This window comes from Bubalus bubalis, chromosome 3, assembly GCF_019923935.1.
Source record: "Bubalus bubalis isolate 160015118507 breed Murrah chromosome 3, NDDB_SH_1, whole genome shotgun sequence".
NCBI classification, from domain to species: Eukaryota; Metazoa; Chordata; class Mammalia; order Artiodactyla; family Bovidae; genus Bubalus; species Bubalus bubalis.
The window spans coordinates 103,099,418-103,113,495 of NC_059159.1; the positions used below are offsets into that span (position 1 = coordinate 103,099,418).

The following is a 14,078-nucleotide window of genomic DNA, read 5'->3' on the forward strand; positions in this document are numbered from 1 at the left end:
AGGGAGAAAAATTTTTCCAGGCCAAGGATATAGCATATGCAAATACAATCTCCAAGGAACTGAAAGACCAGTGTGGCTGAAACTGAGGGAGCGAAGGGGAGGAGGGTGAGGTGAGGATGAGGCTGGAGGGTAGGCAGGAGCCAGCTGAAGCAAGACTTTGTAAGCCATGGTTAAGCTTTGGTCTTTATCCAAAAACAATGAGAAACCTTTGAAGAATTTGACACAGGGGAGTGACGTTATCAGATTTCTAGTTTCAACCAATTACTCTGGCAGCACCGTGGAGACTAGATGGTGGATGGGGGCAAGAGTAAAGGGGGAGACCCACTGATTACTGAAGATCAAGTGGGAGAAGATGGCTACTCAGACAAGGGGAGGTCCATCATTGATAGAGAAAAGTAAACGTGTTTGAGAGACACTTCTGAGGACCTAGATATTAGAGATAGGTGTGTGAGAAAGGGATGTCAAGGATTATTTCCAGATACTGGGCTGTACTGTTAGGTAAATAGAGTAGAGAGTGAAGTTCTGTTTGGGGGGAAAGGTCATTTTTAAGTGTTGGAATGTTTACATTTAGGTATCTGTGGACCCGCTACAGAAATATTGAATAGGCAGTAGGGCCTGGAACTCAGAGGAGAGGTCTAGGCCAAGTTTAACAGTTGATAACCCTGTATTTCTGATGTGATACAGTTTGGATCCTTATATCCAATAAAGGAAAATAGCAAAGTGAACTGATTTTCTGAAGGAATTTTGCTTCAAATTAGAAACACTACAATGAATATTTAGGCAAATATTCAATTACTAACCATTTTTCAAAAAAAAATTATTGAGCACCTAATACATACTAGGCACCTATTAGATTATGGAAACTTCTAGAACATCTTTCTTTTCTTCATAAGTTAAGTTACTTAGAAGAAAGGCTTAACCACATAGCCATTTAAGAAGGACCAAGTTTGTCACCATTGGTAAATTGGTAGTAAATTCAGGAGCCCTTTCATTTGATTAAATGAATAAAGGTTCATGCTATAAAGTATTTTATTGTTTGGCTGAATATGCAGCCTTGACGTCTTCCAGAATGCTCACATTGACTATTTCACATTAACTCTGACTTTGCATTTGTTTCTCAGCAGCATAAGCATCTGAGTGATTTACAGATGCATACCACTTTTTTTAACTTGAGAATTACAGTTATTAAAAAAAAAGATTATGCCAAGAACATAAGGCTCACAATACTTTTTCATTTTTATCAATGACTTCCCTCTACATTCAGACTTTGGTGAGAATGGTTGGTACAGTTTTGGATAGTCAATGGTATTTTATGAATTTAAGCTACTAATATTTTTCATTTTATAAAGAAACAGAAGAAAAAGTGTGCTTGGATTCCTTCCAGAACATATTTTTTTCCTTTCTCTCCTTAACCTATTGAAAAATAGCATTCCTTGGGGTTGCATAGAGGAAATGGTTAAATAATTGAGCCAGAAGGCCATGATTCTGGTTATCCATCTACTACTTACTAGCTCTGTGTCTGTGGCAAAGCACCGAACTTCTCTGGGTCTTGATGTTCTTCATTTGGAAAATGGGGATAATACTACTTGATAATTTGAATACATGAAAGATAATGGTAATAACAGTTAACTTTTATTGGGAATTTACTCCACCCTAAGTATTTTCACATCAGGATTGTTGGCTTGGTAAGATGACTAAGGAGATAAAATAAAGCAAGAGACCTATCTTAGAAACAACATGCTTTACTAATTTTTTATTTCTTTGAAGAATAAGCAATTGTAAATTAAATTCAGTGAAAAGGCCAACTACTTTATATAATAGACCGATACCCTCATCAAATTAAAACATCTGAGGTGATCCACTTACACCACAAACTTTGCACTTTTGGGTAAGATTTTATGTGGACCTGTTGTTGTTGTGATAAATGAAGTCACGTTCGGAGGGGAAAGGAGGGTTGAAATTATCTTAAGTAGAATAGTCAAGGGGATTGAGATTACAATTCTTGGCTAAGTTATTTGCTTTAGAATTATAGGGATCAAACAGTGCATCCATACAATGATTGAATGCTCTGTGGGTTTTAATACCTAAACGGTCAGACTTGGTTAATGAATTTGTCAATACTTTCTTTCCCATGAGTGAACCATGGGCATATATATTGGAAGAGTGATTCCTTCAACAAACAAAGAGAAAGGCTCAGAGATGGGATAGGTAGTTTAAAATCAGAGCAAAGAAGAAGAGCAAGTACTGATGGAAAGATTGGGAGATTTTCTGAGCACCTGCCACCTGGCAGTCAGGCATGTGATGGGAGAGCCATGCTGAAAAGCTTAGCTGTGAAAGAAAGAATACTGGAGGTGATGCGTTTTGGAAGCAAGTGAGTGGTCTTGCTGAATCTTGTGGGTTGTCACAAAGGATTGTCAGTTCTCTGACTGTGAAGCTGCCCCAAGCATCACTCTGAGCTCACACCTTCGTAATGGCTGCCAGGGCTAATGCAAGGTTTGAGTGCCATTATTTTCATATCTGCTTCTTTTTTAAGCAGCCAGATGCATATGACTTTTAGCAAGTACAGAGTTTATATTTAAGCAATGCATAATGAAAATTGATGACTTTTTGTTGAGAAAAGCATGGTGTCAGGAAAATATCCCTGCCACACTCTTTCCTCCTGTCACTGTGGTGGAAATTTTACATTTGAAAGTGAAAAGGCTTAAGATATAATTTTTTAATCCCATCTTTCCTGCCCACTTGCATCTCTTCCAAAGTTTGTCAGGGCCAGATCTGGAATAGTAAGAGCCATTAAAAATTTGGCATCTTGCACTCTGTTTTTTGGAGTAAATTCAGTATGGGCCAATTTATGGTAAATTATTCTCTTCGTGTGTGAATTTCCTCTTCTCTCTTGGCAAATTCATGCTTGTCTCTACCCCCCTGCGCATAGATCTTAAATATACACATCTATTACAGAATCTGTGTGGGATATGTGTGCAAGTGTTAGTGTGTGCCCATGGCTATACCCGCAAATGCATATGCACATATTTGCACCTATGTGCCTATATGATAGCAAATTGACTTAAACAGTTTGTCTTGGAAGTTTGTGTTGCTGTATGTATGTTAGCATACATTCTGTTGCAACCCGCAAACAGTTTCTCAGTCAAGAGATGACAGAATTTAGCAATCATTTTGGGAAACACCATAGTAAATAAATATATTGCTTAGCTCTGTTAAACCAAGCATGCCAATTCTTAATAAAACTGAAGGCAAGCAGTGGCATTTCTCCTCTTTGCAGTCAAAGAGAGTTACAGGGGAGCCAATGCACTGCCAACAGGAAAGGCAGAGCCAAGGCCTTGCTACAGCCCCCTATACTCTGAATACAGAAAGCTCTGGAGTTTGGCGTGGTTATATCCTGGGGTTATATGGGGTCGTAATGGCTGCGTCCTGTTCAGAGAGGTTGGCTATCAGATGGTGAGCAGATAGCAAAGGAAACTGTTTGACCTGCTCTTTGGGGTTATTTGACTCAGGCAATTCAGGGCAAGGTCCCAAAGATCTTTTTTCTTTGCATGAGAAACTCTGATGAGAGACTCTTTCCTGGCATATTTGAGTATGTTAGCTTAACTTAGGGCAATTTAAAACAGTTTCTTTTCATTTATGTATGAAGAAGGCATACATTTATGTTCCTTGAATTATTCCTAATAACGTGTTCCCAGTGGGTCTGTGTATGTGTAGCTTAAGTTTGGAAAAGGGTGTGGTAGGAAAACAGCCCACTGCCTTCACCAGTATTGCTACAGACCTCTCAGAACATCAATAAATAAGTTAAGACATCACAACCAGAAAAAAATACAACCATATATTGTTATTAGTATTGTTTCCCCGCATGATTAGATATTAAAATAATTACATGTTTTGCAGTAATTCTATAGAACATTAAAATCCAACAAAATCCTTAAATGCATTTTATAGCTTTTGCAATGTTGACCATTTGATGTCATCATGAATGGTGACTGGCTCTACCTAATTAAAAGGCCTTAATGAGCTTTCTACAGAAGAAAGTCTAGGAAATATATATATATATATATATATATACACATATATATATATATTTTTTTTTTTTTACAAAGAATTCATTCTCTCCATTTCCTTTAGCGTTTATTTAGCAAATAATCTGTGGTCACTTGAGTATATGCCAAGTATATACCAATAAAAAGATTAACAAGACTCAGTACCTTGTCTTCATAAAGCTCACAGCCTAGTAGGGGAGACAAACAACCCAATTAGTGCACCCCCATGCATTAGCCGGGCAGTGGATAAGTCTTGATGTGTGTGTGTGGTGGGGGGTGGGGGGAGGTGGAGGTAGTGATCCATTGCGCCTTGGTGACACCAGGCATAAAGGAAGGTATCACAGAGGAGGTGACACCAAGCTAAAGGGTCAGTAGGATGTCACTAGGCACAGGAAGTAGCACAAGCAGAGGCAAAGTGGAACAATGATACTTAATTAGGGAACTGCAGCTGGACTGGCCTGGAGTCCGGTGGAACGGTGGGAGGACAGACAGGAGGAGACAGGCCTGACCATGTCTGTGCTAAGCCCTCCTTTGACCCGAAGCCTCTTTTTCTCTCCTCTCTTTTGTTGTTTTTCTGCTTCTCGTTTTCTTATTTCTCTTTTACTTCGTCTATCCCTGTCTGAAATTTGAGAGACCCTTTAGAGAAACTAGAGTTTTAGAGAACATTTCTGACACTTTTTAAAAATCCAAAAAATAATCCCTAAAATCCAAAAGATGATTTCTCCAACATTTGTTTCCTCACCTTTAGTCTATAGAAAATAGTTTGGGGGTGTTGGAGCAGGCTGGGTCAGATTCAAAATTTGTTCTGAGTGTATGTCTATCTCCTGGAATGTAATATGAATGCAGGAAAGGCAGGATGGAGCCTGGTCATTCTTTTGCATCATCTGCACAGCCTATAAAGTGCTGAGTGAACAAGAAACTCAATATTCCCAGGTCTATTGGTATATAGACTGATGCTCAAAATTTTTTGCAAAACTGTTTTCTTTAATATAGAGTAGCAAAATATATGAAAGTTGCTTTTATATGTAGACTTTATATATACTTCATAGAAGTATTATGCTTTTGCAGATCCATGTGTATGGAATTAAGTATGCCTAGATGGTGGTCAGAAACAGAGATACACGGAAAATGAAATAATTTGATTTCTTTTAGGTATATTTACACAGGGCCAGTTACATAGCCTTAAATATATTTGCTTTTCTGGCATATAATCAAAGTGCATTTATTGAGGTCTGACTGTGAACCTCTGAAGGACACATGCTCTAGTGGATATGTATTTGCAGATTACATGAAATCAACGCTAATAAACAAGAATGAAATTCAGGCAACTTACTTATTCTTATGTTTAAACAACCCCCAAATAGCCAGTTTTTTATTATTTACCCACTCATGGAATAATTATTTGCTTGAAATTGTAGTTTTCTGGCATTGTATTGGCACAGCATGAATAATATATGATATTCCTTACATTTATTGAATAACTGGAGGCAGCAATATGATATATTTAAATATCAGTGTTGCACTATGGAGTCTTCTTTTGCCAGTGGTGAATGTAATGCCCATGATAAGGTTCCATTTGTCTCTAACTCCTTTCCATTTTTATAAACCAGACACGTGATAATTTCCATAAAAATTTAATATGGTTCAAATGTTGGCACAGAAGTAACATATTTCTCTCTACATTGTCATGTGGCTTCTCAAAAACATTTTTTCCATTTTCAATTTTTATGTTACACCCTCATTTATTTTGCCACCTCATTTAGAGTGCCCTTTTAAAAGTCAGCTGCTGCCCATGACCCAAAATGTTAAAAAAAAAAAAAAAAAGAATTCTCTTAAACCAATAAGAAGCACATTCATACTGCCCATTTTGGTAACCTTTGTTTTATACAGATTTCTTAATCAAAACCAAAAAGCACAACAAGCCAGGAAGTTGTATTTATGAGCTAGTTAATAGATTCATTTTGTACACTAGAATAACAAGGAAAAACATAGTAACTGGGATCTCTTTTTTACAGTTTAGGAAAACATTACAGAAAGGGTTTTATATTAATTCTACAAAATTTTAATAGTTCAAGAAAATCTCGATAAATGAGTACAGTAGGCCACTTCAGAATTCCAGATAAGTGACACGCACTGAAGTAGTTGACTCATTGAGGCTGAAGTGTCAGAGTGTCTTCCCCATTCTGGCTGCTTCCCCCAAAAGACCAGGAAACTTTGAAGCAAGGCTGTCCTAGAAAACGCAAGGGCAATCTGTTTAGATATTTGAAATCTTTGTAAAATCACTTTGGGGTGCACTGATTTCCCTGAAGTTAAGAGAAATCTCAAATTAACCAGGGTAACCCTACCACAATTTTAAATAATTTTCCAATGAGGCCACTGTTCCTCTTGGTAGACCCTTCAAAATATTATAAAATCAGATATTACTTTTAACAACCAAAAGGAAACATACAAACTCCTTTTCTGTGAGTATATTGCTTCCATTGTAGACAATAAGGTGATTAGATTAAAAACATGAGCAAAATCACTCATATTTTCAAGTGAGAACCTGCAGAGACATCTCCTTCCTCTTTACAGAATTAGTAGTCTGAATGAAGCTTGGAGAGGGAAGAACTCCATATTGCTCAGTATAGTAAATTCATGAACTACATACTTTTTTAAAGCCTCAAAACATGTGAATTATTTTCTTCTCCCTTTATGTAACACTTTATACAAACTGATGTGGTAAATATTCAGATTTGCTGGAACATCCAGTTCTAATAAGATGCACTGGGAGCAGAAACCACGGGATAGCATGAGGCAAGCCATATGCCCAGTGCGAATAACACTGAAGGAGAAACAATGTCAGATTGCTCCAGTGTGCTTCTGCAGTCTTTCTGTTTTGATTTCTTATGCTTTTTTTTTTCCCCCTGAGTTTTCTTCTGCTTTTATGCCCCTAGAAAACACTTTCTGTTCTCTTCTCAACCTAAGTTTAACAAATAGATTTCACTCTTCCATACTTCTGTGGACAAAGCGACAATAGTTTGGTTCATCAAAAGCAAGTCTTTTTATTCTTACTCTAGTTCTTTGTTTGTCTCTTTTCTTTGAATCCCATTAAACCGTACATTTTCAACCTGAAAGTAGTTTAATAACCCCTAGAACCTTACTTTTCAAATTGGCATCTTTGAACATTCAACATTTAAAAATATGATATAGGAGGTGGTTAGAAATGCAGACTCTCAGGCCCTACTCTGTATCTACTGAATCAAATCTGTATTTTAATATTGACAACATGCCCAGTGACTCATGAGCACATAAAGATGGCCAGCACTGTCCTGGAAGAAAGCTGGTGAATCTCAGCTAAACACTAGAGTCAGATTTCTCACCTCTTCTCATGAGTATGAGGTGGCTCTGGGCCCTCAGCTGTGCCTTTGTGCCCCTCTTTCAGAGTCACAGACAAAGCCATCTTTTACTTACACCTTTTGCAGATATGTCCATGATTCAAGTAGACTTGAACTCTTGGGCTTATTGTGGAAGTCACCTTGACTATATCCACAGCATGATAAATATTTGCTGACCTTTCCACCAATGGCTTTCATCTCTGTTGTCTTTGGGCTGTACATGGAAGATGTAAACTAGCATATAATTCATCAGTAAGTCCCCAACTCTGCACAGCATATCACAGCTCAGCCATCACTAATAGGAATAATTGGTCTTGACTGATGAAATTGTAAAAGCTTATACCTACAAGGGTCGTAAACACTGAGCCTTAATTGAAATCAAATGTATATTATTAAAAAGCATGTCCAGCATCATAGACTCCTTTCTGTTTTGGTTTTGTTGACACTAGTGATGGTAGAGAAACCTGATCAGGAAAGGTTTGCTATTATTACTGCTTTGAATATGAACCTGTGCTTCTCAACACTATAAATTGCTGATTAGGGGAAGGAGTAATATTCTACTTGATTACTGGTTACACATATGGAATAAATCCTATTTTAATGGTGTCTAATGAGTCTTTCATTTTCAAAACCTTACACAAAAGCCTCTAATAGAAAGGGAAAGTAATATTTCAAAGGTCATCTTAATGCCACTTAATGTCAACAATCTGTAATCAAGCCAATCTATATAGATGGTGATTACAGTCCAGTTGTGATCCTTTAAATATGAAATAATCTCCTAAATTAACAAAGTGGTGCAAGCTAAGTTTCTCTGGATTTGAGGCAACTTATACTTCTTAATTAAGGCTTGTTCCTTGAAAACAGCCTCAGAGTTAAAGAGATTTTTCTCAGCGTAAGGCTTCACGCAGTGCCGTATTTTCAAACCCGTGAGATTTAAAGTTCTGCCACTTCATGCATTGTTCTTGTATGTGTCTGTAGTCACTGAAATGTGCAATTGGAAAATAATGGCTCCCCTTCACTGCTTTTTCTCAACAGCAGAATGTAATAGGTGCTAGAAACATGGGATGTTTTGTTGGTCAAGAGGTCACTGAGGGAATTTTTAGGCATGCCTATTTCAGAACTAGAATCTGCTTGGCAACAGATTAAATAGTTAAGAGCTTAAAGAATCTCTAGTATGAGACTGGCATTCTGGAATATTGTCTCATTTGCAGTGCATATGGAGATAACCCTGATTTATCCTGGGATGGAGATGTTTCTTTTTTAGTCCAGGGCTGCTACAAGCCCACATGACTCTTGCCCCAATTAGAAATGAATGAATTCTGTAAGACATTTTGCTTCTGTCAGGAGATTGTCTTGAGAACAGCAGCAGTGATTACAATGTGAGTTTCATTCCAAACTCACAGATACACCGTAGCATCAGAATCTCCTAGAGGGCTCCTTAACACTCAGATGTCTGGGCCTGCACCCCCCAGGTTTCTATTCTGTAAGTCTGGAGTTGGGCTACAGAATTTGTGTTTCTGACAGGTTCCCAAGGGTGTGACAATGCTTCTTATCTCAAATGTATCTTTGAGAATCATTGCTCATGCCTCATCAGTATATGACCTGCCCAGCCACATGTAATGATCTTAATTCCAGATTCCCTTGAATAAAATGTGAGTCTTAATCCTTTTGTTTCTCTCACTGTCTATCACATAGTGCCGTGCTCCTAGGGCTTACTCAATGTTTGTCTGGGAGGAAAATAAGAATGCTATTTAGATAAAATTACCCATGTGTCCCAGACCCTTTTCCCACCACCACTCCCTCAAACATTACCATTCTGCATTTGTCTTTCTCTTTGTTGTTCTTTTCCTCCTTCCGCTGCTCCCTTGGATTCTGAGAGTTTGTTTGTTGTTTTTCTCTAATCTGTATGTGGCCTGCGTTTAAAGCACAGGCAATCTCAGGCCTGATGATCCATCTATGTGTCACTGGGCCTTAGATTCCTGGCTCCACAGCCAGTCCAGGAAGGAGATATCCAGTGACTAAGATATTGGTCAGTTTTTGTGAAGGAGTTGGTTCATGGCAATGACACAAGCAATCAGGTGACAATTTGGACCTTAGATCTCAGGATAGACTTTGCACTTCAGGAATCTTGATGAGAAAATATGTAGCCAAATTCAAAGAAATTCTCCTGGGGTTCCTGCTTTCCTTTACGTTTAGATGTTTCTTTACAAGGTGAGACTCATTAAAGATTTTGAAAACCTGAGAAAATGTAAGTAGAAAACACGCAACTGTTTACTCAGATACCCAAAACATCCAGTTTAGGTGTATTTTGTAACAATCTTCTATAGTTCTACCAAAATACTATATTTTTAATTTATTTGCATTTAACTGAACTTACAATCTTAGGGTAGACTTGCCTGAGGGAGAGGAAATACTTGTTTGAATTACAGGTTTATTTCCATCATGAATGATAATGAATCCACAAAATTGTTTGCTTTCAAGCTTCATCCAGATACTCTTAGAAAAATGAACGGGTCCTATTTTTTCTTCTTGTAGAATTGTTAGTGTAGTAAGTTCAATCAGGTGTTATTCTTTGCATACTCTTGTGATGGGTTGGGTGTTAGGTCCCTCATGGAGCCATTTATCAGTTCTTCAGCACTTCATTTGATTGGTTTGGGTGGGTTTCATGGTTTCTTCCGGAGAAGGCAATGGCAACCCACTCCAGTACTCTTGCCTGGAAAATCCCATGGATGGAGGGGCCTGGTAGGCTGCAGTCCATGGGGTCGCTAGGAGTTAGACACGACCGAGCGACTTCACTTCCACTTTTCACTTTCATGCATTGGAGAAGGAAATGGCAACCCATTCCAGTGTTCTTGTTTGGAGAATCCCAGGGACGGTGAGCCTGGTGGGCTGCCATCTATGGGGTCACACAGAGTCGGATACGACTGAAGTGACTTAGCAGCAGCTGCAGCAGCATGGTTTCTTCTCAGTGAATTTCTTCAATAAGAGCGAGTGGGTAATGTTTTTATGAGCCCCCAGTACGTGGGGTTGCCTTGCTCTAGCCTTTATTCATTCAGCTCAGTGGGATCAAATCCCTTCAGTCCTTAATCTTTTCTCCTGAAAGTAGTATAATGCCCGTACACATACTACAAAGACTTTTGTCTTCTGGACTTCACTGTTACAGAGGAAATATTTGAGATCAGCTGGATTTGCATGCTTTTACTGATAATCTTTTTGTTGTCATTTTCAATCTGGGTGCTCATATTTTCCTCCACCTTTGCTATTTTAAAAAAAATGGTCATGATTTTATGAGATATAGTTCATTTTTCACTGATTTGCTTGGAATGCAGCAAGCTCTTTGGTTTGATCATTGCTTCTGTTAACAATAATACTAACAATTTTCTGACTTTGAACATTTACATGGACATTTAACTAGAGAGACCTTGGGAATGCTAGTCTACATTTAGTTTACATCTGATGAAGTAGGCAGTTGGAATTAGTTCTGGGGCAACTTTGGGATCCCGTCTAATCACTCTGTGGTAGATCCAGGGGTCTTATTTTTCTGGTGCTCACAGAAATCTCATTAAGCTATTCTAAAATGATTCTCCACTCCAGTCTTGGTGCTGAGACAATGCAGGCTTTTCTCTGATCAAGATCTCGGGTGACTATAGAAGATAGTGGATGTTGGGGCCTACTCAGATCTGGATATGCACCCCTATAAAGTGATGCCCACCCTGCAAAACAACCTTGCTAGGAACTGGGCTACAGGCTTGATGTGTCCAAAACCATAAGCTCATTTTAGACCTAAATGTGGTCTATCAGGTGATTCCAAGACAAACTGAGTTACAGCAAAAGTGTACACTGAATTGTCATTCAGAATGAACCTTAAAAACAGGTTTGGTTGGCAAGGGCCTCTTAGCCATGAATTGGGGGTTACTTTTGAGCCCCCTGATTCTCAAACATGAGAACCACTTGAAAACCTGCAGAAATAAACACAACTCCTCTCTCCCTCTAGCGATATAACATTATATGTCTTTCATTCTTTTGAAAAGTAGGTGGCTTTGTCAGCAATCATCTTCTGTTCAGGCTAAATTTACTTTTATGTGAAATAGAAATCAGGAAAACACTAGAATTATTTTAAGCAAAATATCAAAATTGAAATAAACCAACATATGTCTGTGAAACATGTATAACTCTCAATCAAAAATAAGTGCAACTTTCATAAATTTCTTAAAATATTCTAGCATGCAAAATCTAGACAACTTATTTAAATAGATGGTGTTGTGACATGTTTAGTTATTCTTCCTCCTTTGTTCATCCTCTACGTAAAGGTAAAAATTGAAATAACCAAAACCTGACCCAACTCTGGGTCACCCGTTCATGAGCAATGTACTAATCTGTTGTATTGATAAAAAGTAAGAGAACTGAGGAATTTTATAACATTTCTTGCAGTAAGTTTAAGTTATACCTGCTAATTTTTAATGTAAACCGTTTTCAATTTAACATTCTTTACTTCTGTTCCCCTTACCACCCCTACATTCCTCTCTAAGATGTAATGCTTCTTAATTGCATTAAACATATTATGTTTTGTTCTTATAGTTTTTAAATTACAGTTTTCCCTTGCACTGGGAACTCTAATGGCATCAAAATTGCTGAAGGGACATATATATTCCAGGGCTTAGCACCAAAGAGAGAATTAAAGGATAAACACCCATCTCACATTTATGCTTCATATGTAGGCATTCTCTAACATGTTTTCTGTTAGACTGTCACTTCAAGGATTGAAATCACTTTGACCCTCTAATAGTAGCTGATATTTTGCACACAGAAGACAGTAAGTAAATGTTACCATCAATAAATGTTACTGACAAACCAATGAAACATTTCTTAAGATCTTCAACTTTTCATTTACAATTCTTCTCTTCAAGAACCAGATAACAAAGTTTCTTTAAAAATAGAAATAAATAAAACTATAACTTTATTTGGAATATGATTTGGTACTAGATGGATTGTCTTCTTGTTCCTTTTTAAAAGCATGTTAAAAACTTTATCTCATTAGGCTTGGCGTCACCCTGTATATTAAAAAGGTCACTCTTGGAAGTTGAAAACCACTTGAGATAGAATTAAGAAAGCTTATTATCATAATGATTCAGCAGACACATGTCCTTTTCATCTCTAACTCTTGGGTCTTCAATTTACTTCTTTTTCTCAAACATCACTCTGATTCTTTTGTTGTTATTAGTTTATTAGTTGTAAAAAGTTTCTTCCTTCCTGTTTCCTTCAATTTAGACCAATTTGGAAATGAAAGTGTGTTAACTTTTAAACAAATCTTTAAGACATGCTTTACTGTATTTTTATTAACCAAGCCAGATGGCTCACAGAAAATTTTCTCTGACATAAGTAATCACAAAAATCAGTTTGGGACACAAATCTGGTATGGAAAGTGGCAAGTATATTCAGTAGAAAAACGCAGTTCACACAAACATATGGATATTTTTACAAGTAATACTGTTACTATTTGGATTTCTTTTTGTTGTTGTTGTTATAGGCTAAGAATAAATTAAGGACATTTATTTTTCCTGTCCCCCACAACCCCAAACATTCAAGGTCCTTCTCAGCAACCAAAAATTATTTTCTTTTTGCAGTTTGAAGGTTGCAAGAAGGCCTTTTCGAGGCTCGAAAATCTCAAGATTCATTTGCGGAGCCACACAGGCGAGAAGCCGTATTTGTGCCAGCATCCGGGCTGTCAGAAGGCCTTCAGTAACTCCAGTGACCGCGCCAAGCACCAGAGGACACATCTGGACACTGTAAGAATGGCAGGAGCCTTCCAACTTCCAGCCTTAAGTCCCGGTGTGAGGAAGTGCCCGTGTGATAGAGGGATGGTGGAGGTGTTTGCTTTATGACCTGCAGGTTATAGGGACAAGGCCAAGGGCAGCAGTGAAACCTGGTAGAGAGCCAGAAGGGGCCCTGTTTGGTTCTTTTCCTTTTTCTATCGTAACAGGTTATCCTAAATATTACAGCGGCTGGGACAAAAGGGTTCGTATATAAAGCAGAGGCACTTTAGGGGCTGTAATATATAGCAGATTTTAGTACAGAGAATGACTGCTAGAGATTGGACCTTAAAATAAATATTCAGATATCAAGATATACTAAGATAGATAAGATACTCTATTGCTAGAAACAGGAAGCACTTTTTTTTTTTTCCTATTTTAGTTCTTTTTTTCTTGACATAAGAACGTTGAGACTGGCCTGCTTTTTGAAAGTGAATCTGGCCTTTTGCTTTAGAAACCACCTGGTATTTTCACCTTCAAGTGATCTAAAAAGAATCAGCAAATCTTTCCCAAGGGTCCTGTTTTATCACTCTTCCTCTGTGTTAACAGCCACATATCTACTGGCATACAACCTATGAGAACAATTTATTTTCATTATTATGCTTTAATTCTCTTAGTGCTGAAACATTGTATTCACTTGCTAATGCCCTTTCCATGACTCTGTCTTTTGTTTTCTCAATTATGTTGATTGTCCTCCTTTGCATTTCTCAGGTTTTGATGCCATTTTTTTTTACATGAGGCTAGGTGGACTGTATGTAATTTTAGTTCACTTAACAAAGCCCTCAGGGTAAATATATTATACACATCACAGATCTCTTATCCCACATTCTTGCAAGTAATGTATT

General features: G+C 37.7%; 1 protein-coding gene and 1 long non-coding RNA gene across 7 annotated transcripts in view; one reads left to right on the top strand and one right to left on the bottom strand.

The window, feature by feature from the left end:
• The window catches only part of GLIS3 (GLIS family zinc finger 3), a 683,233-nt gene that overhangs the window by 550,822 nt on the left and 118,333 nt on the right, over positions 1-14,078 (top strand). For all 6 annotated transcript variants that reach the window (XM_006068184.4, XM_006068187.4, XM_006068189.4 and 3 more), the window contains one exon: positions 13,048-13,209. In XM_006068184.4, coding sequence (XP_006068246.1) covers positions 13,048-13,209 — 162 coding nt within the window. The remainder of the gene's footprint in view (positions 1-13,047; positions 13,210-14,078) is intronic.
• Positions 6,144-9,369, bottom strand: LOC123332826. The gene is made up of 3 exons (XR_006549894.2): positions 9,236-9,369; positions 7,500-7,637; positions 6,144-6,276 (listed from the first exon to the last, which is right to left on the bottom strand). It is a non-coding gene; the product is annotated as an uncharacterized LOC123332826 (long non-coding RNA).